This window comes from Dermacentor silvarum, chromosome 3 (assembly GCF_013339745.2).
Source record: "Dermacentor silvarum isolate Dsil-2018 chromosome 3, BIME_Dsil_1.4, whole genome shotgun sequence".
NCBI lineage: Eukaryota > Metazoa > Arthropoda > Arachnida > Ixodida > Ixodidae > Dermacentor > Dermacentor silvarum.
Genome location: NC_051156.1, coordinates 4,712,919 through 4,738,583, shown reverse-complemented (window position 1 = coordinate 4,738,583; position 25,665 = coordinate 4,712,919). Strand labels below are relative to the sequence as shown.

Here is a 25,665-nt window from a genome sequence, read left to right as displayed (position 1 = left end):
ATTGAACAGGCATAAAGTACATGTAACAGCCGCCATGCTGGATTTTCCGCTGGCTTGGCCGGGTTTGGCTTCCAGTGCCCCCCTGTATAACCTTCAAGATTAGTAGACGCACGCTATCCTCCCGTCTCCGAGGCCATGCCCACTCTTTCTTGGCCGACAAAACGATCGAAAAAGCGGCACTTGCTTTTTTTTTTTTTTCCGGTCAGCTCAGCACTATCGTCATAATGACTTAAGCGGAAGCCTTTTTTTTTTTTTGTTCTTTAAGTTTCGGTTGTGCCGTACGCTGTTTGCGGATGAAAGCTTGTGAGGGTTAGCCAGCAAGCGCAATTTAATCTCGCGCACGCGAGAGAGGAAGGCGGCCAGAGGCGCGAGGACTTCGTTCGCTCACGGGGCACGGGGAGAAGGTGATGGAGACGGTGGGAAGTTGCGTTCAGCTCTTGCGGCTGCTGCCGACGGAGCTGCAGCACAGGCGCCATATCTTGCAAGCGATCTGTGATGGGTACAAAGGGCGTGCGCTGAGTGCCAGTAGCTTCGTATGCACCGTTTTTGGGGGTTTTTTTCGTCGTTCCGTTGAAGTGAGAGAACAGACAGCGCGAAAGTCAATTTGCCCGCGGTCATCGAGCGAGATCTGTTCATGTAACCTGTGCGCGCGTGACACCGTGCTTATTTAGTTACTAAGTGCATATTTACAACTTTATACGGCCGATAAAACTAACATCCTTGCTTCGTATCGCTGTCTATTAATTTGCAATCGCAATCGATGCTCCACCTTTTGGGCGAAACTGCGACATTTTCCTTAAGCCGCTCTAAGCCTAAATTTTTTTTCTATTATGGGGGGGGGGGGGGGAGGGCGAGTTTTTTGGACTGTTCGGTTTTTCGGACTGCTCGATTTTTCGGAGTATTTTTCAGTCCCTGCGAAGTCCGGAAAATCAGTCCGCTACTGTAGCGCCATCTTGTGAAAACTGCAAGAAACAGCGTTTCACTGCTGCCTCAAAAATCAACTTAAAAAAAATCGCATTTCCGCGAAAAAAACATCAATTCCGTGATTTTTCGCAGAATTGCGGAAAGCTAGGGCCTCTATCCCTTGTAAACACGAAGGCAACAGAGGCAGTTGAAGCAAGCAATGGATGGGTCACCACAGGATCAAACATGGCAGCACCCACAGGATCGCCACGAAAAGGGTTAATTGATATCGTGCGCTCCCAATCTTGGAGGCCATAGAGCGAGCCACTAGAAGCCAAGGCTGGCCAAGCCAGCGGAAAATCCAACATGGCGGCCCCCAAGATCGGATAGTGTGACTCGGAATGAGCGATTTAGTCAGGAAAATCGAACTTTGGGGCCTAAATTCATCCGAAAAATCGGTCGCAAAATTGCATTAGATCTATGGAAACCCTGACAGTGCATATATGAAGTCCGGAATATCCATCAAGTCCAAAAAATCCGTCAGCTACTGTAATGGAGGCGTTCGGTGTCACGCCCCTATTTTTCAACTTCAAGGAGGGTGAAGATGAAGCTCTGCATCACTCTCACGCTTTGGAAGACAAACTAATGACCATCGCTTTCATAAAAGAAGCAAGAGGTGATCACAGATTATTTTGGTCAATAAATATTTTGCGTTACAAGTGCTTTCTAGCAACCCGGTATGAATTATGGCTGTTTTTCAATGACTTTTATTAGTTCGAATTCGGTTTAATTCAAACTTCTCAAGCGTCCCTGTGAAATTCAAGTTAACGAGCGTTTACTGTATACAATTTTTTCTTCTTATATACGATTATTTTCGGATACTACGATTTTCGGATGGCACATTTTATTCTCCGGTTCCCGTGAAGATCGTATTAACGAGATTCCACTGCACTCGCCCGTCCGCCTCCCGTGAAAATGCCAGCGTGCACTCAGTTTCCTATTTCGGTACTAACAAATCTCCTCCTAAGTCATCGCGCACCGCATTCACAGCTATCACCGCCAACCCTATTGTTATAAGCACGTTATCTGTTTCACAGCACATTCCCTGCTGCACGCGGCGCGAACCAAGAGTCATATTTCACTCTGGCGGCATCGTAGGCATCGTATTTCGGCATCGCTCGCCAGCTCGATATTGTTTCAGTTTCTTGTGGCCGTCATCTTAAAACACTACGCAATAGGAAAACAACAACAAGCGTCTCGGGTCGCTCGGGCCCAACCAGGTGGACGCAACCCAAGCATCTCGTGCCACGACAATTTGCGTCACAACTTCCCACCAAGATGGCCCACCGAAGAAGCTGCTAACCTAGGCCAAAATTGAGGAGCGCAAATGTAAGCTTGTCGAAGACGAAAAAGCGACAACGCAGGTCTCGGGCAGCTCAGGCCCTACCAGCTCGGCGCACATCGGCGTCTCGTGCTACACTGATTCGCACGAAGCTTCACACTGTGTAGATGTCAACTACAGTTGAGTCTGCCAAAGTTTTATTCCACTTCGGATCATACTTTTCCCAGCTAGTACGATGTTTCTCAAGGTTTTTTTCCCAAAATGCATGAACGAGGTTCTACTGTACCTCAATTTCTCGATTACTAAAGCTCTGTTTACAACAATATTAATGCCTTAGACATTCTCGAGCATTAATCTATCAGTTTAGCTTGACTTAATATTCGCCTTTAATGACCCTTTAAACACCACCTAAAAAGCCTCAAACTAAAGCACTGGATACAAAGTGCATTATAGGTGCAGGGCATTACAGACTACGTAATGCCAAAAGCACTTAGTGTAAAATGTTCAAACGGCCTACAGGACATGGGAGTATCACCTGGACCCTTGGAGGAGCAACCACCACTGCTGGAGTCAGCGGCAGCGTCTTCTACTGGACTCTCTGGCCTCCTCCTCTCTTCCTCCTCCTCAGCCTCTTCATCTTCCTCTGCCTCTTCCTCAGCATCTGGACACTATGGAGAAGAAGTTCGCAGTCCCTTTAATTCCAGCACAATGAACGACTGCATGCATACAGAGAACACTCGTGAAAGTTTAAACAGTTGGTTAATAACCACTTCAAATGCCGACATCAAATACAGCAGTGAACATAAAGATATGATATTTTGCATTTGGGCCCTGTGAGCTAATCTGCTCAGAGTGTTGGTGCTGTGTTATGCCAGATTCCTGGCCTAGGGCAATAGTCTCTTGAAAACGCACTGCCATCAAACTTTATTCACACAGCATAGCCCACCCACTGTGCACATAATTTGCGTATTTCAAAACACATTACAACGAAACCGCGACATGAACCAGTAGTGAAAATATGTGCACGCTGGTGAGAGAAATTTTGATGATAGGTGGGGAGGTTAGCCAAGCAAAATGTTTGGCATGCTACTACAGGCTTATTATATAACAAGATTCCAAAGAACAAGAGAAAAGAAAATCACGCAAATGCATTCACTCGCACAAAAGCTCGGAAAAGGGCCACTACGAAATGAACAAAGCGGAAAGTGGAGCTTTATGGCACCGTGTTCAATCATTGCGTGTTCAATTATTGTGTTCAATCAGTGTTTCTCTGCCAGCAAACTGATCTAGTTGTGCACCCTGAACTGGCCCTGGAGCCTTCACATGCTTTGCAGATTACTTCTACGGCACTGTACAGTACTGTAGAATGTGCTCTGCGTTGTACAGTAATGAATGAGGGCGTATGCACAGGCGGTGTTCAAAAAGAAAGAGATTAGACTGCTAGTCAAGCATCTGCCGAAGGTCGTTCTGAAATTGACAGCGTGCTCTTGTGTGAGTGGAAACTCCACACGGCGAGAAGGATTGCTTGCAATAATTTGTACGCTGCAATACACTGATGGATAAAAGCAACTCACAGCGATAAAAATAAAGTTGCACTTGACATTAGTCGAACACAATTAAAACAACACGCACTTCTGAACATGTAGCGATGTTTGAGACATTGTTAAAACAGGCCAAACATGGGATCAGCAAATTAGATAACCTGACAGAAGCTGCTGTGTCTTCACCGTTGGTGCCATTTAAAAATTAGGCTGCCAAGTCATGAAAGCCCAAATTTTGCATTGTTTAATTAGGGAAGTGCTGGAAGCATTGGAGTCTAGTCTCGATGATACCTCCTGTCGAAGTTTTATTTTTCCAGACTCATCAATGTGCTGGAAGTTACCAAATTTGACCAATAGTTAAAGTGCAGTCATTATTTTATGAGGTGCATAGAAAAGTTCCAACGGCAATGCTTAACAATGTGTCAAAAAACTGTCAACCAAATTTATTGATTTTTTTTTTTGGACCTGGTAAGGAAGCAATTAATAAGCCTGTTTCTATTCAGATAGGCAACCTGGTATAACGTTGCTGTAATAGGCTATGCCCTGTGATTGCAGTGCTGTGGATCAATGTTGCTTGAGCTACTCCAGCCAGTAAAATGAGCAACAGGCACACGCACCTGATTGCTGAGCTGTGCATATTGTTAAAGAAAGCAGCCACTAGCTTGACTGTACAATTGTCGACCAACTTTTCAGATGCATCATTTTTCAGACCTGTTTGATCATTTGTGCATTGCCACCTAGTCCATGGCGCCACTGGCAGCCGATGCTCTCAGTGCCTCACCAGAACTTTCGGTCTGAGCCACCTGATTGATGTTAAAAACATGACTGCTGCTGCAAACGAAGTTGGTGCCATTCAGGCTGCCACCAATGCCTTGACTGTTGTTGTCAAGGTGGTTTCTTCCGCTTATTGAGTGCCATAAAGCCGCTGAGAAGCCACAACTTCGGTCACCAACTCATGACAAGACAGCACTGGTTAGGCCTAGCCAGTGGGGGTGGCAGACAGCAAGTGGTCACGAGAAGCTCCCCCTCAATATGTTCGGAACCCGTACATGACTACATTGGGGATTAGGCGCGAGATAATGTGCACGATCTGGACTAACTGGTTGCATGAAGCAGGTATTGGGTTCATGCGCAATCAGCCAACAACTAGCGCAAACGTCTATGTCTAGATGTGTGCTCACTGGATAAAGAAGTGTAAGCCTGCGTGTCGGCATAAAGCTCCAAACAGAATTTCCAAAATGCAGCTTAAAGTGACAGTTCTGCGGAGTCAAGGTAGCATGCTTGTTGCGAAGGACAACGACGGCAGTCACCCATGCGACACGGCGCAGGCAATGCAAAAGAGGAAAAAGCGAAAGACACGAGCAAATGGGCAGCTGCGGCCACGGAGGGCGATAGAATGAGCAGAGGGAAGTTCGAGGAACCAGTCTCGAGGGGGCTACTCGTGTGTACCGCTGGGCAGCCTCGTGACGGGTTGCAAGCTCTCGTGCCAAGGTCCTGCCCTGTGTACTGCCTGGCCTGTGCCTGCACCATTGGAGTTCCTATCATACCAGCTATTTTGAGCCACCGCCCAAGCGGCGGTGGCTCAAAGTCATCAAGTCGCCTCCGCCACTGACCCGGTTGATCTTCAAGCTGAGGCTCTGCCACAAACGTCGTGCTTCGGTCGACGAAGGTTACTACCAAACGTGACCTAACTGAGCAGGGTCATGTGCCACAACACCAAGAACTCGCACGTAAGTGGGAGAGTAACTTAAGCTGTGGGGTATGCCGCATTACCAGGATTTCGCACATTGGAGGATAATCTGTACTAGTGAATCTTGTTGGTATCTGTATAAGAGTACTTGTAATATACATCTACCTTTTCTACCCATCCAATTCCCGCCTTCGATTCTTTCCTCACCACACCGCATGTCAACAACATGATGGTCCACGTTATTACACTACAATGCACAATATCTGCACTTTGCAACGCCACACATCAGGCAAATGTGAATTGCACCTGCTGTCAAAGTAAATGATTGCTTCAGATCTGCCTGACCTATAATTGCGGCATTTCTACTATAATAACCAATACTTACAGACCTTAAAACGTGCCATTTCTCAGCCATTTTTCTCATTAAAATCCTTTACAGAGAAGATTTTTGGCAGAAACACAAAATTATCCAGCAGGTTCTAGTGGGTTTTAAGAGTTGTTATAGCAGAATCCTCGCAAGAAAAGGTAGCAACAGTGGTCATGCAGCCAGCCACCCTTGCAAAGTGAAGAACACAGTAGCTCACATCTAAATTACAACACACCTTTTCATCCTTGCCCTCGAGCAGTGCAGAAAAGAACACTGCCCGAATGCCAACGGAGTCCAGGTACTTGCTCCATGCCTCACTGCACAGAAAAAAAAACACAAAGCCCCTTTCTTAGAGGGCTCAATCTGATCCCGTGTGATCCCTAAAGGGCTGGGTTAGGTCCCAAAAAGGGCTAAAAATTTGCTTCTGGGGTTTTACGTGCCAAAACCATGATCTGATTATGAGTAACGCCATAGTGGCAGATTTTTCCGCATTGGTTTTGACTACCTAGGGGAGGGGTTAGTGTTTACTCACTGCGCAGTACAGAAACATTCTTGCATTCAGCCCCCACCAGAATGTGAGCATGGTAAATGGAATTGAGCCGACAACTTCAAGCTCAGCAATGCAATTCCATAGCTGCAGGGTTACCATGGTAGGTGGCCCAAAAGTATGGAGATGAACAATTCAAGCAAGAGCTCACTGCACCACATTGCAAACTGACGTGAGAAAGAAAGAATAATAGATTTAAATGATGACTGTGATGATGTGGATAGTGGCGTGCGGTGGCGAGAAGACCTGCTTCGAATGATGATTGTGTTGTGGCTACAAGAAGAGGATTGGTGATGATGCTAAGGGAAGATGACGACACGTGCCACGAAAAAAGAAGTGGCACAAGAGCACGCAGAGCGTGAGAGCGAGCGGCAGCCTCGAACGCAAGCTCGAAAAACGGCGGCTCCAGGCTCGGGTACCGGCGACCGGGTGTCCAGCTACCGTGCGCACCTGGTCAGGGACCAGTTCGTGGCTGGGCTTTCCTGCGCGCCAGCGGCCTGCTGTGATAGCGGCCTGGTGCAGTGTTTCCTGCTTGTACCGGGACGCCTGAGCTACCAGCCTGCTGAGCGAGCCCGAGGACTGGCGACCGGGCGTCCTGCTACCGTGCGGACCTGGTCGTGGATCCCGCTCGTGGCTCTGCTCTCCTGTGTACCAGCGGCCTGCTGTGATAGCGGCCTGGTGCAGTGCTTCCTGCTGGCCACCGGCGCGCCTGAGCTATCTGTCCGCCAGTGGCGCACCGACGGGGGGGGATTCGGGGGTTGGAACCCCCCCCCCCTGAGGCCGACTTAACCCCCCCCCCCTTTTGTTTAACCCCTTTTCTATCCTTACGCATTTTAGTACTGCAACTAAGATGTAAGACGCGCAATCGTCTGCACACTCACAAAAAGCGCATTTTTTTTAGAATTTCCCGTGCAGAAATCGAAATTAGTGCTGCTTAAATGGTATTGGCAAACTGTCAACGCCCCCCCCCCCCCCCCCTGGCAGAGATCCTGGGTGCGCTACTGCTGTCCGCTGACCGAGCCGGACGTTATAGCGGCCGAGGCGTTACAGGCCAGGCGTTACTGGCCAGCTACAGCAGTGGCCTGGTGTTCTACCGGCCTGCTGTTTTCCTCTTCCTTCCGCGTCGCGACAAGGTGCGGCGCGACAGCAGCGACGTAGCCACAACGACGCTCCACCGTCACAACCACCGTCACGGGCACCGCAATGGCGATGCACACGGGCGAGTGTTGAAGCATGAGTGCTAGGCACATGCTTTATATGGAAGGACAACTTCCGAACTATAGGCCACGTACATGTGTATGTAAATCGTCTGTATCCTGTTAGCGTGTCTGTTTAAAGTCTGTGTTTCGTGTAGCAAGCTCCCGTCTGCCGTGTCATTATTAAACGGATCCTGGGCCCAACTGGAAACCAGCAAGTTTGTCGTTGTTTTTCCTCATCACAATCTGGCGAGCCTGCCAGGATCCGCCAGTAACATCCCAAACGCGGAGACCAGCATTCGGGTGTATACACGCAGCGCTAGACCGATATGGATTTAGACAAGTTAGCCGCCACTGCAGCACAGTTAGGCTTGTCTTGCGCTGAACTTCGCCAGTGGATTGAAAAAGAACAGGCTAGGCAGAGGGACGAACGAGCAGCTGAGCTAGAGGCAGCCAAAGCAGCAGCAGAAAGTCAGCGGTTAGCCGATGAAAGGCAGCGACAAATCTTGCAGCTGAAGCTCAAGCTTCAAGAAGGAGCGCAGAGCGAGATATCCGCCCCAGCCGCGCCCGTATCGTCACCAAAGCTACCCTGCTTCAACCCCCAGAAGTTACTGCCACTGTTCGACGAACGACGTGATGACCTCCACGCGAATATCCAGAGGTTCGAACGCGTAGCCACTGGAGAGGACGAGGCAGGTTGTAAGCTTGCAAACAAGGACAGAAAGGCAATGCATATAAAAGAACTAATCGAGCTAGGCGAGAGCACGAGACTACAGAAAGCGGAGTTGAGAGCTTGGGTGGAACAACAGCGGTCATTAGAGTGCGAGAGGCGTGCTGCTGAAAGGGAAATGAAAAAAGCTCGCCATGCAGTGCAGCTTCAAGCTGAGCGAGTGCGTCATGAAGAAGAGCTATGCGTCCTCAAATTGCAGATCACAGCTCGTGAAGCGCTCACTAGCGCTATGACTTTCGGCAGCATGACTCCATCCGATGGTGAAGCTGGTAATGGGGTTATTGCCTTGTCTTCCCTGCATCCCGCAACCAAGTCTTTAGGTTTGAAAATGGGCAATGAGGTGGCTCAAGGTTGCTTGACGCGTGAGCAAGCATTATATGCTTTCCATGATCACGAAGCTCACAATGTCCAAAAAGCTAATGCAAGAACTGCCCTAAGCCACAAAGAGAAATCGCAAGAATGTAATTGTGACTTACTATCAATGAAGTCTTTAGGTACTAAGCCACAAAGAGAAATCGCAAGAATGTAATTGTGACTTACTATCAATGAAGTCTTTAGGTACTGGTTGTTTGTTGGAACCATGCACTTCAATCGTGGAGACTGCTCCGCAAACGAAAGTTCATGTGAGCCCTGTCCTCCACGACACAAAAGTAGACGCAACTTTGTATTCTGGTTTAACCAGCGATACAGATAGCCAGCAGAGTCACCCAGCCAATCTTTCTCAATCTAGGAGAGTGGACTCATCCATGAGTTCTAAGGAAATGCCTACTATCCAGTCAATGACCCCAGTGGTACGTGATGTAAGCGTGAGCAGCCTATCTCAACAGCTTATGATAAATTCAATATGTGAGGTGAACCGACCGTCTATCAATGAATCGCCTGTAAGTAATAAACAAGCGCGTAGTCACTCACCTTTAAATGTGAACGGAGATGAGCAGACAGATGTCCCGAACCTTCCACTGAATCATCAAAAAGTTAATTCAGGCAATTCGACAGCTCGTTTCCATTCTAAGATCCCACAAAGATCTGCGATACCAGACAATCTTTTTGTGCAAGGTTATACCACGCACACAGGAGCGGCTGACCTCACACGACGCAGCACATCTGGCGTTCCTTGGCGTGCGCGGTTACCACATGAAAGACCGATAAGTAGGATTGAGACATCCGTGGTTCGGTTGATCTGGGAGCGGGTAACATGATTCAGTATACCTGCACCGGCATGCTCTACCCCGGACTCTGACAAAGATGTGTTTCTTGGACACTATTTCGTGCCATCGTGATTGCCGCGCACAGTACTGCAGTTTTTTATTAGAACTTTGGATTGTGAGACCTTTCCATTTATTTTGTGAGAACTTTGGCTTGTGTTCCAAAGTCTCCACGTGTTTTCTGATCAGTGTGTATACATGAATTGTTGCTGTGGACCACAAACTTTTCTTGAACTATTCGCACGTGCCTGCACTCATGCACCCCTCCTCCTGTGTTGTTTAGAATAGTTGCGGGCAACTATCTTAAGTGGGGGGCCCTTGTGATGATGTGGATAGTGACGTGCGGTGGCGAGAAGACCTGCTTCGAATGATGATTGTGTTGTGGCTACAAGAAGAGGATTGGTGATGATGGTAATGGAAGATGACGACACATGCCACGAAAAAAAGAAGTGGCACGAGAGCACGCAGAGTGTGAGAGCGAGCGGCAGCCTCGAACGCAAGCTCGAAAAACGGCGGCTCCAGGCTCGGGTACCGGCGACCGGGTGTCCAGCTACCGTGCGGACCTGGTCGGGGATCCAGTTCGTGGCTGGGCTTTCCTGCGCGCCAGCGGCCTGCTGTGATAGCGGCCCGGTGCAGTGTTTCGTGCTTGGACCGGGACGCCTGAGCTACCAGCCTGCTGAGCGAGCCCGAGGACTGGCGACCGGGCGTCCTGCTACCGTGCGGACCTGGTCGTGGATCCCGCTCGTGGCTCTGCTCTCCTGTGTACCAGCGGCCTGCTGTGATAGCGGCCTGGTGCAGTGCTTCCTGCTGGCCGCCGGTGCGCCTGAGCTATCTGTCCGCTGACCGAGCCCAACGTTATAGCGGCAGAGGCGTTACAGGCCAGGCGTTACTGGCCAGCTACAGCAGTGGCCTGGTGTTCTACCGGCCTGCTGTTTTCCTCTTGCTTCCGCGTCGCGAAAAGGTGCGGCGCGACAGCAGCAATGTAGCCACAACGACGCTCCACCGTCACAACCACCGTCACGGGCACCGCAACGACGATGCACACGGGCGAGTGTTGAAGCATGAGTGCTAGGCACGTGCTTTATATGGAAGGACAACTCCCGCAACAATAATCGCCATCTGTCTGGCGGCTTGCATTTCCTTTTTCGAAAGCTTTGTGCTCGATACTTTACTGTCAAGAATGCAATGCCACGCTGATAACGTGCACGTTGTTCATGACCTGGATGTGCCGGGCGCAAGGCCACAAAGCCCAAACACCATTCCCCATGAAAGAAAACGCACTTGGTCATCTTTATTTCTGCCCAATATTAATTAGTATAATCATTAATTAGTCATTCAGCTCCTGTACTACCCCCCACTGAAAACTTGCTCCGGCATATAAAAAATGCTACGATGGGGTTTGCGTTCAATATCCCGCACTTAAATCAGAGTTTGCAGGTGTCAAATGGAGTGTGTCAAAAATGATACATTGGGATATGTGGGGTTAAAGAAAGAAAAGGCACACCACACAAACGACGATTATTGTTTGGGGACAAGATAAGCCCCAAGAGGTGCAAATTATTCTCAGATGATGACAGCCATCCCAACAGCAGCAGCACTGCATCATTCATTCTGCGGAAGGGCAGCGTCCTCTCACCGTTGTGGTCGGGTGAGCAGGTCAGCCTTGTTAAGCAGCAGCAGGTTGCGCTTGCTGGCATCCGTCTCGGCCACATACCGCACCAGGTCTTCACACAGAAACAGCAGCGGGTTCCGGGCGTCCACTATCTGCACCACCACATCACTGCCCAACCAGAGGCCCCCTTTACTTTCTTTTTATGTCAAGAATACTGCCAGCCGATAGCTAGCACCTTAGGCAGGAGCAGTTACAAAAGTCTAAGCATACAGAAAATAACATAATAGCAACATGATGTATACCATATTTACCCAAATCTAACACACACCTTTTTTCGCAGAAAATGTGTCCAAAACCTCCCTGCATGTTACAATTGGAAACCCAAACTGTGTTCACTGCGTTGGCAACAGCCTAAAGTCGGAGTCGTCACACGCAGCATCATCGCAATCGCAAAGCTGGCAACAGAGCATGTTTTTGTGACGGATGCTGTGGGCTCATTCGGTCTACTCGACTACAATTTGGAGTGGTATTCTCAGTAAATCACTTTTAGAGATCGTTCTATCACTTTCGCATGATTCGACGTTTCTATTGCAGCATAGCTTGTGAGTGGTGTAGTACACAAACATAAAAATTGTGTTACATTAAAGTTGAAGTTGTGACCTTTGTGGTGATTAAACAAATACATTGCATGAGGTTGCATGCTGCCTAGGATGAAAGTAAATGCAACAGTATGCATCTCCATTACTTGTATAAAATTTAATTAGTCATTTCATTAAAGCTTTGCCTTGCATAGTTCCCCCCCCCCCCGGCATAATTTCTTTTTTTCTGCCTCAGCTATAAACCAACATTAAGCTAAAAACACACAGAATGACATCAAACAGTTCACCCAGCCAGTGGTAGGTCACATGATTCGCATTCAAAATGTACCGTAGGGCAGGGGTTCTCAAGCATGTTGGTCCCAGGGAACCCTGCTAAGCTGCATGAAGTGCAAAGGAACCCCCCCCTCCCCCCCTTGATAGAGAGGCTAGGCGTAGCGTGCAACATGTTTGGGGCCAACGGTGGTGTTGGGCAGGCTACTTTGACGGCGACGTGCAACCCAGATGGTCCTAACTGGGTGCAATCGTTATGGGCCAAGACAAGACAGCATCGCAACCAAGCACATGCCGAGAAAGAATGACAGTTTTAGTGCTTATCGCACTGATAACATTTCATCACATGAGGTCTTAGAATTAGTGCTCACTCGACTTTGAGTAAAGTAAAACTTCGTTAATTTGGATTTCACGCAGCCGAAAAAAAAATGTCCGAATTAACCAAATGTCCAATTATTAAGGGTACAAAGAAAACAATTAAACAAATGCTTACTACGTCAACAAGCTTTTATTTACGACAAATTCTGGTTCTATTTTGCACAAGAGCAGTACGGAAGCTGCAATTCTTGCCATCTAATGACTGATTAGCGCTCGCAGCGGCGAAGGCCTCACGACTTCCTTCGCAGCGCGTGTCTTCAACTGAGACAAACTTTTCACTACAATGCGCACATCCCAATCATTTTTTCGCTAGTGAGTTGGTTGCCAACAAATCGTCCGTACATCACAATGTAGACAGTGCAACAGCTTTGCACTGAGTCAAAGCGAAACTAATGTTTGTCACAACCGCTGCGGACGAAAGCGTGGCTGCTATCGACACAATCATGGGCGACGACCAAGTGGTTCTGAAGGCAGGTGACCGACACACATACTAAGTCAAAATGAAACTACCGTTTGCTGCAACAAGTGCGAACGAAACCGTGGTCACTATCGACGCGATCATGGATGGCGACTACGCCCCACTACGCAGTTTTGAAGGCACGCGGTCGAGGCACAAACCGAGTCAAAACAAAACAACTGTTTGCCACAACCGCTGCAGACGAAACTGTGGTAGCTATTGATGTGATCATGCATGGCGACTAGGCGTTTATGAAGGCACGCGGCCAGCCGCTAATGCAGTGTTATGCGTGGCAAAAAACGCAAGAATATAAAGGCTGTAAGGGCACAATTAGGCACAAAGCGTTCTGGTGTTGCTGTCAGTCATGTGTCACGTATCAGGCCCGATTTCCTCTGATGACCATGGCGATGCGGACTCCGCCGCTTTGTTTCGGTTGAACGTTAGTGCCGTTCTTGCTCTTTTACGTCACGTATTTGTGGTGCTTTGCACTCGCCGAGCTACCGTACTAGAAGCTTGGAACCAACTGGGTTGCGCTGCTCCACGCATTAATTTTTTTTATCCTCCGACATACATGTCAGCGTGCACCCTATCAGCACTTTCGACACCTATCTAAAACAGATCTACAAATGGGAGAAATGCACATGGTGGTAAGTTACAGCCTTCGAGATTCAAGTGCAAAAGATCAGGCACGCTGCCCGTTTGCTGCTGGCGGACTTATTGCGCAGTTTACGCGTTTCTGTTACACACTGTGATGTGCTTTGTGACACTCAGGCATGGGTAATAAAAGTTCTTTACATCGAGCGCACCTCGTGTTCGCTGTTTTAGCCACTTGGCAAGCGCGGAACCAGGGAAAATTTATCAGTGGCTTGCGGAACCTCAAGAAGGGGCCTGCAGAAACGCTGCGTTTCACGGAACCGATTTTGAGAACCCATGCCATAGGGAGTCGGCGATTGTTGGTCATCTTATATATTACAGTCGAATCTCGTTATGTCTAACATGCTTAATTCGAACTTCCGGTTTATTCGAACTGTTGCTGTGGTCCCGTCAAAGTTATGTGTATTCCAGTGGGCGAACACACCCGGTAATTCGAACACGCAAGCATTTGCGACGGTTAATTCAAACATACCGCGCTCCGAAAATGCTCGCAGCAGCGCGCCAAATCACGCGGCGGCGCCTTCAACCAGCATTCCTCTGACCCCACCGTAGAGCAAAAGCTTAGGAGAGACCCCTCAACGCCGCACAAGCGATGAAAAAAAAAAAAAAACAGCGGTAATTTCATCCTCTCTCAAATGGCAAGGTCGCCGTTTCTGCGTCGCGCCGAAACACATGTGTGCGTACCTATGTCTCAGCCACGCGGAGAAAATGGCACTGAACCCTTCTCCTTTATGCTCCTTCAATTTTCTGGTCTCATGTTGACCTTGAACGCTGCGGTCCAGTCCGGCCAACGCTCGCTTCCCGATAATGGCAGAAAACGAAACTTGAGGGAGCGGGCTAAGCTGCCGCCGGCACAGCGGCAGGCGCGCACGGAGACAGTCGAAGGTGGGGGAGTTGAGAGGGACGGCGAGGGGAGCCACCGAAGTGGCGGAGTTTCCGAGGAAGGAAAAGTGGTTCGGCATGAGAAAAGGAAAGGTTGGCGCTATCTTCTGCGCCCTTGAGGGAGCGTGGCTCAGCGCCATGTTGCCGAGGCCGTATCCGCTTCCCTCCTCCCCCACCTTCGACGGTCTCCGCGCGTGCCTGCCGCCGTGTCGGCCCCGCCGCCCGGCGCCCGCTTAGCCCGCTCCCTGAAGTTTCGTTTTCTGCCATTATTGGGAAGCGAGCGTTGGCCAACGTGGGTAGTTTCGTGGTCCTCACTCGCTGTCTGCTTGCACGCCGCAATATTTCACGACTCGCACCGTTCGTGCATCATACTATGGTGCACGAATACGTCAAGAATAAATCCTTCTTTTATTTCGAACAAATTTACGGGCCCCTTCGAGTTTGAATTATCGAGATTCGACTGTAGTGAAATTTTTTTCTCCCCTCTCATGGTCCCAAAACTGCCCCTCAAATTATGTTTCGAGTTCGTATCATGCACATGTCTCTGTGGTGATATATGCAGGTAACACCATACCTACGCTCGATGACCCTCCAGAGTTGGCGCCAAAACTCGAGGTTCTTCTCGTAAGGCGTCATCATCAGGCCATCTGTCTCCTGGAGCCTGCACATAAAACACCACTGCTAGCTGTACAAGCCTGACTTTGCAACTTGCAAGTCAGCTGGTTAATTCTTTATCAACAATGATTAAATAGATTAAATTGGAACTAAACAGAAAAATGTTCCTGCATGAGCTTTCCGTGTCATCATGGATTATGACAATGCCTGCTTGGGCCTGGTTAATTTTCTAAGCAGTAAAGATTTAATTTATTTATTTATTTATTATTTATTTATTTATTTATTTATTTATTATACCCTCAAGGTACAGTTGTACATTAAGTGGGGAGGGGCAAGGTAAATACCGAGGCAAATCACACAATAGTTGATTATAGAAAAAAATTACAAGTACGAATAAGAGAAACTTTTGAAGAAACGTCAAAGCTACATACATGGAAGTCAATAATTAATAAAAAGAACAAGAAAAAATAAGGAAGAGAGACAAAAACAAAAAAAAAAGAATAAGAAAGAATTGTCCCGGAAGTGTTAGATAATTACCTAATACAATACATGGGAAAAAACAAGACAAAACATCGCAAAACATGGCATACAAAATGATAAAAATGATAAATAGAAACTTGGAAAGCGTAGCAAAAATACATGGCGCAACAAAAAAAGAAAGGAAATAAGAACATACCATATAAAAACACAAGGCATAACTTAAAATGATGGCATAAAAGCAGTTATTATGCAGAACAATCTTCCAATCGCAACATTAATTTATAAAATGAAACTTTGAAGGGTGGTTTTTTAAGTTATTGGTGTCCGTTATGCTTGTAAGTGATGCAGGTAAGTTATTCCAATCATTGCTCATTTGGGGAAGAAATGAACATGAAAAGCTGACGGTGTTGCAGCGTGGAATGTTTACCTTTTCACAGTGGTCAACACAAGATGAAATGTATGGTGGCGGTTGAACAAAGATAGAGCGTAAATATGCGTTGCCGTAGTAGATTTTATGGAAAAGAGATAGGCGAGATAGTTTTCTGCAGGTTGATAACAACGGGAGGTGTAGGAGAACTTTCATGTTAGTGACACTCACTGTTCTTTGGTAGTTAGTGAGAATGAAACGGGCTGAGCGATTCTGTCTCATCTAGCTGAGTGACTCATCTCTCAGTTACAATAAAACAGTGAGAACAGTTGGACAACCGTATCATGGCCCCGTTAAAGAGAAGTCCATCAAATGCCATGGGTGGCAACACAGCGCCAGTTCAGCCGGTTCAACCTACTCGGCCAGCTGTCGTCGCCAGGCCACAAAGCTCTCCTTTTCCAGTGCATGGAGTTCCTCAGCACTGGTGCTTTCGTCCCAGGGTGGCCTGCAACAGCAGTCAACAGATTTGGCATTCTAAATACTAAGGACACTCTCGCTTCTCAAGCAAGCTAACAAGTACAGAATACTCCACATATTAGGTATGCACATACACTACTGTATTAGTGCATTCATGAGTACAGTTGAGCGTCCTTATAACAAAGTCGTATCCAACACAAAGATACCGTTGTTACACAGTGAAACATTACAGTGAAGTTGGAGGTTAGCCAAACATTCTTCGTTATATCCATTCTTTATTATAATGGTTGTACACCTCCATGGCCAACATTGGCTGCCAGGATGGAAGAAGGTTAGGGTTATAAAACTTCATTATATCGTTATAAACCATTTCACTATAAGCTTTGACTGTATTCGATATTAAGAATACATAAAGTCAATATATTCAGTCGATATATTAAGTTGATATAGACAAACTGGGCTCATCCCTTGCAGAGACCCTTTTAGTGAACCCTATTGTTTCAGGTGAAAAGCTATTAAGCCACTGTAAAGATGGGCTAGACTGAAACAGCCCAATCTTTGCAGATATTGTTGTCATGACTTTTCAACTAGCTTGTGGTTATCAGAAGCAGTCATTGTCATAGGTGCCTGTAGAAACACAGCTTGCTCAATACCTAAGTTCACAGCAGTTACACGTAGCTCCGCAACACTTAATAAACTCTGGTTATAGGTATAATTTACACCCACGACCTACGACGCATGTGCGGAGTAACCGCTAAGTGTCAATAAAGACAGATGGCCCACCTATGCGAGTATTCATCAATGTTGCACAACGTGCTTAAGTTGAACTGTCACAGAGTCACTACAACACATGTTTAAGGGTTGTGTGCTACAAGGCTGGCTAACGAACCTCCCATGTGCCTTTATAAGCTGATTATTTAGCAAACTAGATTGACGTATTTGTGGAAGCAGTGCTTTAATATTAGAATCAACAATGTCAGTAATCTCCAATTACCCCTATCTTACTTTAGCAGACTCCATTCCGTGCCTGCATATTTCCTAATGTCATCACAGCACCCAATGACCAGCCCTGCATGAAGGCATTTTCTCTTCCGTAGGCGCCTATTCTGTGGTGCTAATAGGCCACTATTTATCTGTTTATGTACCCTCCGTCTCAATCTCAACTAGAATCTCAGCTACCAAAGCTCGTTCTCAAATTCATACTGTTGTCCTGCAACTTCCTGGCATTATGCCTCACATTTTCAGTTCTGCTGGTTGTTGTGTGGCCCTTAGCTTCTTCTCCTACAGTTGCAGTTGTACAACATTGTTTGAAGAGGCTACTGTGATGGCACATGAAAATAACAGAAAGAAGCATGAGATAACCGAGGCTTTCAGCAGGTTATCCGGTGCATATGGCATGTGCTTCAGCACTCATTCTATAGCGCTGAGCAACCATGAAATGACATTGCTTAATCCAAACAAAACAAGGGGGCAGTGGTGATTGTGAAGGAGCATGAGCGTTTTAGGTCCCTTTTTGATTCCTTGTTTGTTTATTACTTACTTTTCATAGACATGTATCCTCCGCACTTTGACTTCTGAGTGAGAATAAAACAGTTGTTGAGTTGAACATCACTCTGCATATGTGACTGTACATAATTTATTTATGTCTTATTGTTAAAAGTATGTAGCTAAAGTTCACAACTGTGATTAAGAATTCCCAACTAGTCTACACACAACCTTTTATGAGACTTTTGAATGTTCTTTGTGTTCCTGTAATTTACGATCCCATAATTTAGTACAGTCACAATGTAGTGATTATGTAGATGTTCTTTTCATGGCTGCTATAGCTCTTCAATTGTGAGTGTCTCATACACATCCGGGTACAATTCCAGCATTTCAACCCCCCCCCCCCCCCCCCCGTTCCCTTTCAAAGCTTGTGGTACACAGGGTAGTATGCTGACACGGCACACCCACCTCCTTGGGATGCGTAGCAGGTCTTTATGCTGTTCGTGCAGATCGTGCAGGTTGGCTCTCTCCCGTTCAGACAGCACACCCCGAACCACACTGCCCACGCTGACCACCGTCACATTCTGTTTCTCTGCACCGAAATGAATTTCATTTAGAAGAAGGATCTGTTGCCACGATGCTTAGCATTAAGCGGCAACCGTAAGGAATGCATTTCTTATGTGTCTTCAGCATGGCATGACTGGCATTGCTGCATCCATTTGACACTGTGCAATGGCCGTACTGTAATGGCTGTCAGAATGTGTTCAACGAAGTTACTGACTGAGAGATATCCAATGCTGTACATTTTGGTTAAAACAATGGCGCGGTTTTCACACAGCATAAACTAGATGAGCGACAACACATTAGTATTATATCAGAAATGTGTCCCTTGAAGTAGCCACTACATATACTTTTCATTACAGAAAGTACAGAACAAAAAAATGCACATTAAAACCTGTGTCTTGAAGTGCAGACAGCAAATACACCAGTGTCTCATCTGACACTATGGTGCAACAAAAAGGCTTTTAAGATGGCCTCAATAGAAAAATACAGAAGGACCACCACAAGCCTGTTTAAAAGAAACTAATACTATACTGCTTCCAAAATATGTGTTTGCAAATGGTCTGTTGTAAAAGCGGGGGCAGTGCCAGAATATTTTTCTGTTTTGGGGCAGTGGTGGATTCTCCATTCTCATTGGGGGTGTAGGAGGGCACTACACACTTGGCACTTTGTGATGGTATAAGTATGAGGGGGGCAGAAGGAAATATTGGGAGGTCAGCTGCCCCCACTTAGAGCTGTGTCAGTATAAAAGAAAATCCACGGTTTACCAGCTGTGAAGTCGACGCCAGCCAGTTCGGCTGTCGCCAGGAATTCATCCAGGTCATTCTGTTCCGTGATGCTGGTGACATTGGCCCGGCCCCAGTCGTAGCCATCGTTCAGCTCTGTTGTGTGAAGCGCCGACTGCACACAGGGGCCAGAACAAAGGACGCATCCCACTTGGTCATTCTCACAAAGGGAGCAGAGCATGTGTGTTTAGTACTAGGGTATTTACAGTGGCAAAATAATAATATTGTATACACAGTCAGTGTACAGTGAGAAATGACATGATCACAATACAGAAAAAAGAAACAATCCAACAAAAATAAGGCACAACGTTAGTTGCACGCAATGTACACAAAGCAGTCCCCCTCCGAGAGTCCACTAAGAGAACTAATGTAGGCACATAAGCAGCACTTCCCATCAGTATCCAATGAAGAATTCCAGCACCTGGAAGCAGCACATGGTCTCATAACTTGACCTTGTTCGTGAATGTTTGATATCCCTACACAACACACTCCTCTTCTTAATTGTAATTGAAATATGTATACTAAGTGCTATTATTTTCAATAAACAGTCAGCTGACAGTTGCCACACTCCTCCTGTGTTCTACCTCCACTCATAGTGCTAAACAGTTTACCGACAACAAAATTAAATTCAACAAATACTAGGATCATAGTCACATACAGGGAGCACCCATGAGAGAGTTGGTCTAACCTTCTCAATTTGAAGTGGGCAGACACACATCCAAATCCAACACAAAGATAAGTAATCTCACTTTAGTGCTGTCTTCTGACCCTCGTTTTAGGGTCTTTACTGACCAGCATGTAGGTAAACACTTCTACACCGGTAAACCTCTTTGTGCTTAACTGAAGAGCTAGTGCTTGGTGTAAAGAAAAGGTCAAGCTGCCAGTCCCATGGTGAAGCCTTTCGCTACTTCCCCTTTATACGAACACAGAGCTCTTGATGACGTCACTTGCTAGTCTTCTACAGTGCTTAAATCTGATATCATTTTTCCGGAACTTTAGCAAGTTTTTGGTTTGTCCATTTATATCTCACATCTTTCACCAAGTGACCCATGTTGTATATACCACTGTGGGCCACTAGGCATGTGCTGTCTTGCTTAGCAAACATAGACCACTGGGTATGTGCCAGAACGAATTACTCGCTGCTCGCTGCTGTCTGGCCTAGCAGACAACTTGGGTCGCTGGGTGTGTGCCAGTAAATCAGGTTCTTGCTTCCCGTAGCTCCGCTGGTCTTTTCTCAAAAAAGACAGATGCAAGTCGGACATACAAAGTGGTCAAACTTCATATAGAGCATACAACGAAGGGCGACACAAAATCTGCTAGGCGTCAGGCGATCTAAAGCAACGGCCACGAACCTTGTCTGCGGTTACAGCATACGAGGCTTCCACGCCTCTTCTACGGCAAGAACCCACTGCTTAGTGCGATGGCCGATTAAATACGCAACAGCTCAAAAAGTGATCTGGCAACCTGCAAGAGTGACCATTTCTGTGGTTCTTCACTGGTCTTTTCTGACATGACTCCATACCTGACGCCAAGCATCAGCCTTGCCATTGGCCCGATCTATTGTTCCCTCCCTGCTGCATCCCTGTGATGCAATACTGTAAGTGGGGTGAGCCCCGTAAAGCACATATGTGCCTTTGATTGGTATGATGGGAGAAAAAAAAAAGTAAATAGACAATGGGCACTTGCGCCAAACCTTACAGTGCTCAAACAGACAACTTCGGCCCTGCGTATGCGATAATGGTATGTGGCCATTCTTAACCAATCCACTAGAATAGATGTGACCCTGGCACATCTATTCTGGTGACAGAATAGCCCCAGTACTTGGTCTGTTATTCGCCCCAATCCACAACAGCTTTATCTTAGTGTTTGCCGTATCATTTGGACTTGCAGTATCGTCACCAGTGTTACGCTGCACCAAAGTGAAATTGCTAGTGTGTCTTATCGCTGCCATGAACACAAATATTCCGGCACAAACACGACAGCATGCAGTACTGAAATTTAGTACTAGGCAGTTGTAATACAAATTAGGCAGTATGCTAAGTTTGTACTGAAATTTAGCACAGAGGTGGTGATTGTGAGCATGTTTTGTCTAAAATCAGATTTGGTGCTTCTAATTTGAAATAGGAAAACACGCAATAAACATCTGCAAAACATAACCAACCAAAATGACAGAATTCTCATCCAGCAAGAGGCAGTCCCACCATCTGTTAGCGAGATCCACAGTCTCTGTAGCACTCAGCTCTGCAGCAAATATAATGCCGTTTAAAGGGACACTAAAGATAAAAATGATTTCTTCTGTAACAGTATATTACTTTTCAACAATACCAAGAATACTACTCTTGCCATGACAAGACGGTTAGTACTCCAGAAAAAATTTATAAGCAGAAACGATGGGTGGTGAGACCGCCCTGAAGTTCCCACACCACCTCCCTGTGGGTGTCATGGATTTTGACAGTGACTCCTAGGGCCCAGTTAATTCTTTAGCGGTGAAAATTGACCACACTGTAACGTGGCCCAAATACGAAAAAAATTACTTTGAAATCCGTGACGTCACACTGACGTACCGGCACTGGGTTTCAGCGCGTAATTTAACAAATGAAACTTTGAGCTCCATTTTATCTTCTAATAATCAACCTATTATTGTGTAATTAACAACAGACATTTCAAAGACTGCTTTATCAGTCTAAATTAATTTATTGTTTTGCTTTAGTGCCCCTTTAATCTTGTCCAGCAGAGTTTTAGAGGAAGTTAAGCTCATGTGCAATTATTAGGTGTTATGTCTACTTTGACATAGCAGCAGCAATGAAAAACAAAGCACTGAAGGTTTTATACGATAAGCATTCTGAGGGATACTTCATGAGCCTTCTGGGATGTTTCTACAACCTTTGTCCGTAAAGTTCCGAGACTGAGTCCATTAAAAAATGCGTTTAACATTGAAATCATTTGTGCAGCACCCCTTCGAAATAGTCTCCCTTGCAGTCTATATACAGCTTCCACAATTCTTGAGGTCTTGGAAACAGTTGGGAAACGCTTCTTTTGGCAGGGCTGTCAGCTCCTTTGTCGTGGGGTCTTGAATGGCCTCCACGCTCCCCATGCAGCGACCTTTTAGGGCTCTCTTCACACGAGGAAACGGGAAGATATCGCATGGGGAGAGGTCAGGCGAGTATGGCAGATGGGGAAGTACAGTAATGCTGTGCTTGGCGAGAAATTTTGTCACGCTAAGAGCAGTGTGCGGCCTTGCGTTATTGTGGAGAAGGCTCCATTGTCCAGATGCCCATAAGTCAGGGCGACGGCATCGCAGTGCATCACGCATGTGTTGGAGCACGCGGATATAAAACTTCTGATTCACCGTCTGCCCTTGTGGGACGAACTCGTGGTGTATGACACCTCTGGCATTGAAAAAAACTGTCAGCATCGTCTTTGTTTTGGTCTTCTGTCGCCGCCCCTTTCTCGATGCCGGAGAGCTTGTGGATCGCCATTCAGCGCTATGCCTCTTTGTTTGAGAATCGTATTGAAAACACCATGTTTCGTCTTCAGCAATGATGCTGTCGACGAATGCAGCATCCTTCTCTGCCTCGGAGAGCAAATCAATGCTCACTGATGCCCGCGTGATCTTCTGGTCCTGTGTGAGGGAGTGCGGCTCAAGTCTGGTATTCAGCTTTCATTACCCCAAGTTCTCACGCAAAATTTGGTGGCATGTTGTCTTACTAATCCGATAGCATGCGGACTGTAATGGTGCGGTCTTGCTGTACGATCTCCCTGATCCGAGCCACGTTGTTTTCATTCCGTGAGGTTGCAGGGTGCCCCTACCTTGTGTCATCTTCCACCGACGTTCTCCCCGAAACGAACCTCTTGTGCCACTCGAAAACTCGCGCCCGCGATAATGTCTCGTTGCCGCAAGCGTCACAAAGGAGCTCATACTATGTCTGTGTGGCTGTCTTGCCAAGCTTCACAGATAATTTTATATTTACACGCTGTTCGAGGTGGACATCCATCTCTCCACATTCACTCGCAGTAGAATGCACTGACGACTAGTGACAATGTATTTTTCTACATAGTGCAATCTAGCGGCTGCCACAGCAATTAGCATAAATAGCTCAGGTTAGCCCGAAAAAATGCTGCTACACATACACACCAACATTTGTTTTAGGGAATCATTTTTAGAGAAGAAAATAAATCAGTCTCGAAACTTTACGGGCAAAGGTTGTATGCTTGTCTTCAACCTGGCTCAATGGGTAGCCCACCATCTAACCGGTAGAGCATCGGGCTGCAATGATGAGGGAAGCGTGTTCGAAACCAACTATTGGTCCACATTTAGTTACTAAGGATGTGACATTGGGCATGTGCCGCTTTTCAATTAACCTTTTTCATGTCAACTTGGGTCACTTGATATTTGCCACTCTTTAATGACAAAAAAAAGATCCTTGAAAACTTCTTCGGTGCTGGGCAGAATCGAACCCACATCATATATATTAAGACAATCTTGTCCCAATATATATTGACACATGTGCCATGCGCGGACTTTGCAGTGCCATTGCTAGATGACGCACCGTGTCTTGAGGGATGCGCAAGAGAGGAGCCCAGTTGCATACACGCCTCATACATGACACGTTTTTGGCAGTGGCAATAGGTGTCACTACATTCCTCCAATGTTAATCGCATTAATATCAACATTCATCGTAACACGAGTTTCGCTGCAATTTTTTTTTCTTTTTTGTAATCCTTCGACAAGACCCTGCAAACACAAGCAGTGGCTTCCATACCCAATAATGTATGTGAATATGACAAGCTTTCGTGCAACTGTGCTCCACACGGGGGCATGTGTCATCGTGGACAGGTAATTCACAAACAAGAAATTACAAAGTAGGACACCTTAAACAAGTAATAACACGAAAGCATGATCTCGCGCTGCTACTTATCCGGTTACCAAAGATCGTATAGCCTGACACTAAGTGTGCAAGCCCGAATCGTGCCGGCATTACACAAACTTACAAAAGGAGAAACGGGAAAAATTGTTCTAATTAGCCGTAAGTTGTCCGAATTTCAATAGTCCACAACAGCATATGAACTGGAAGAGGAAAGACTGTCATCCACACAACTGTGGATTACATAATTTTCTCTTTCGTGAACCTTCCTCGAGCTTGTGAACTTCTGCTGAACTGATATGATAGTAGTTGAATACTGCTGGGACAGCGTTAGCTGTAGCCATCTTGCAGACATTTCTGTAAACACATGCAGACGAAAGAACTTCAAATGTGGGCACATTTTCCATACTCATGCCTTATGAGTGTATGTTCACCAGCTATTTTGGACAGTTCTGAGAAGCCCTGGAAACCAAAAAGAATTAACCAGAAAAATTTGTGAAGTGGCTTCAAAACGCAGTCAAAGATCAGCAAGTCACCAACATATTTAAATAACTTTGAATGAACGAGAAGATCTAATTTCACGAGCTTGCATTATGTTAATTTAGCAGTACCGGTGGGTACCAGCTTACAGTTGCGTGAATGCAAGACGCTTCTTGCTGATGAGCACTGACTAGGCAATCGACCGATTACGAGAATAAGTGTTCTTAAAGGTTCAGACTACTATTGGCGGGTAGTAACCAGATGAACAGAACGCCTAAGCAGCAAGCTATGTGCAGTACAGACTGCTTTTCATAGGATATCCTGGTGCATTATTTACCCATTAAGTCCTGCCAGTGGTTTACCTGCTTCAAACGCCAGCACATCTGCCCTATTCTTTGCATGTGAACAGGTGAGACAAGGCGCACATGAAACTGACTCGATGAAAATGTGGCGACTTGGTGCAATAGGCATCACCGACACCAAGGGGACACCAAGGGGCCACCAATGACACCTGCCAACCGACCAAGGGAGTCAGTTTGCCCAGCCTTATCTCCACTCCATTCCCGACTTCACTTGTATCGATACTCAGAATGCCACAACTCCGGATTAATTTTGACCATCTGGAGATCTTTAACGTGTACCCAAGGCACTGGCATACAGGCTTTTTAAAATTTTCACTCCTAACGGAATGCGGCCGACCAAGGCCAGGATTTGATCCCGTGACCTCGTGCTTAGCAGCACAACACTATAGCCGCTAAGCCACCAGAGTACATACGTACTATCATCGTCAAAAGTTTAAGGGGTGCGGGATATGAGAAATTGCTGAATACTTTGGTACCCTGGACCATGCAGCCTCATACTCTGATTTCCATCCTGTACTGGTATGTGGAACCAGCCCAGTGCTGTATGGTTTTACTCGCTGCAGGCACAAACTGTTTGGATATTAAGCTTTTTCCTGGAATCTATGCCCGAACAACAGCTTTACTTTGGCAACAAATTACACGTGTCCACGGCAGTGACAACATAGTGGCAATCATTATCACTATTCTTTCAGTCTATGGTCTCTGTACAGGTACTTTAGTGTTTGAAACATTTGGTCTGGTGATTATACTCCTATCATTTGAGAAAATTCAATGTCATTCATGTGATGACAGCTTGTCCAAGAAAGAAAGGTAGC

At 46.5% G+C, this 25,665-nt stretch overlaps 1 protein-coding gene across 1 annotated transcript in view; it reads right to left on the bottom strand.

The window, feature by feature from the left end:
* Nucleotides 1-25,665, bottom strand: part of LOC119445286 (large subunit GTPase 1 homolog) — a 78,579-nt gene that overhangs the window by 51,713 nt on the left and 1,201 nt on the right. Inside the window, exons 2-8 of the mRNA XM_037709600.2 lie at nt 19,126-19,258; nt 18,266-18,389; nt 16,254-16,340; nt 14,948-15,034; nt 11,158-11,301; nt 6,079-6,160; nt 2,781-2,913 (exon numbers count right to left, since the gene is read on the bottom strand). Coding sequence (XP_037565528.1) covers nt 2,781-2,913; nt 6,079-6,160; nt 11,158-11,301; nt 14,948-15,034; nt 16,254-16,340; nt 18,266-18,389; nt 19,126-19,258 — 790 coding nt within the window. The remainder of the gene's footprint in view (nt 1-2,780; nt 2,914-6,078; nt 6,161-11,157; nt 11,302-14,947; nt 15,035-16,253; nt 16,341-18,265; nt 18,390-19,125; nt 19,259-25,665) is intronic.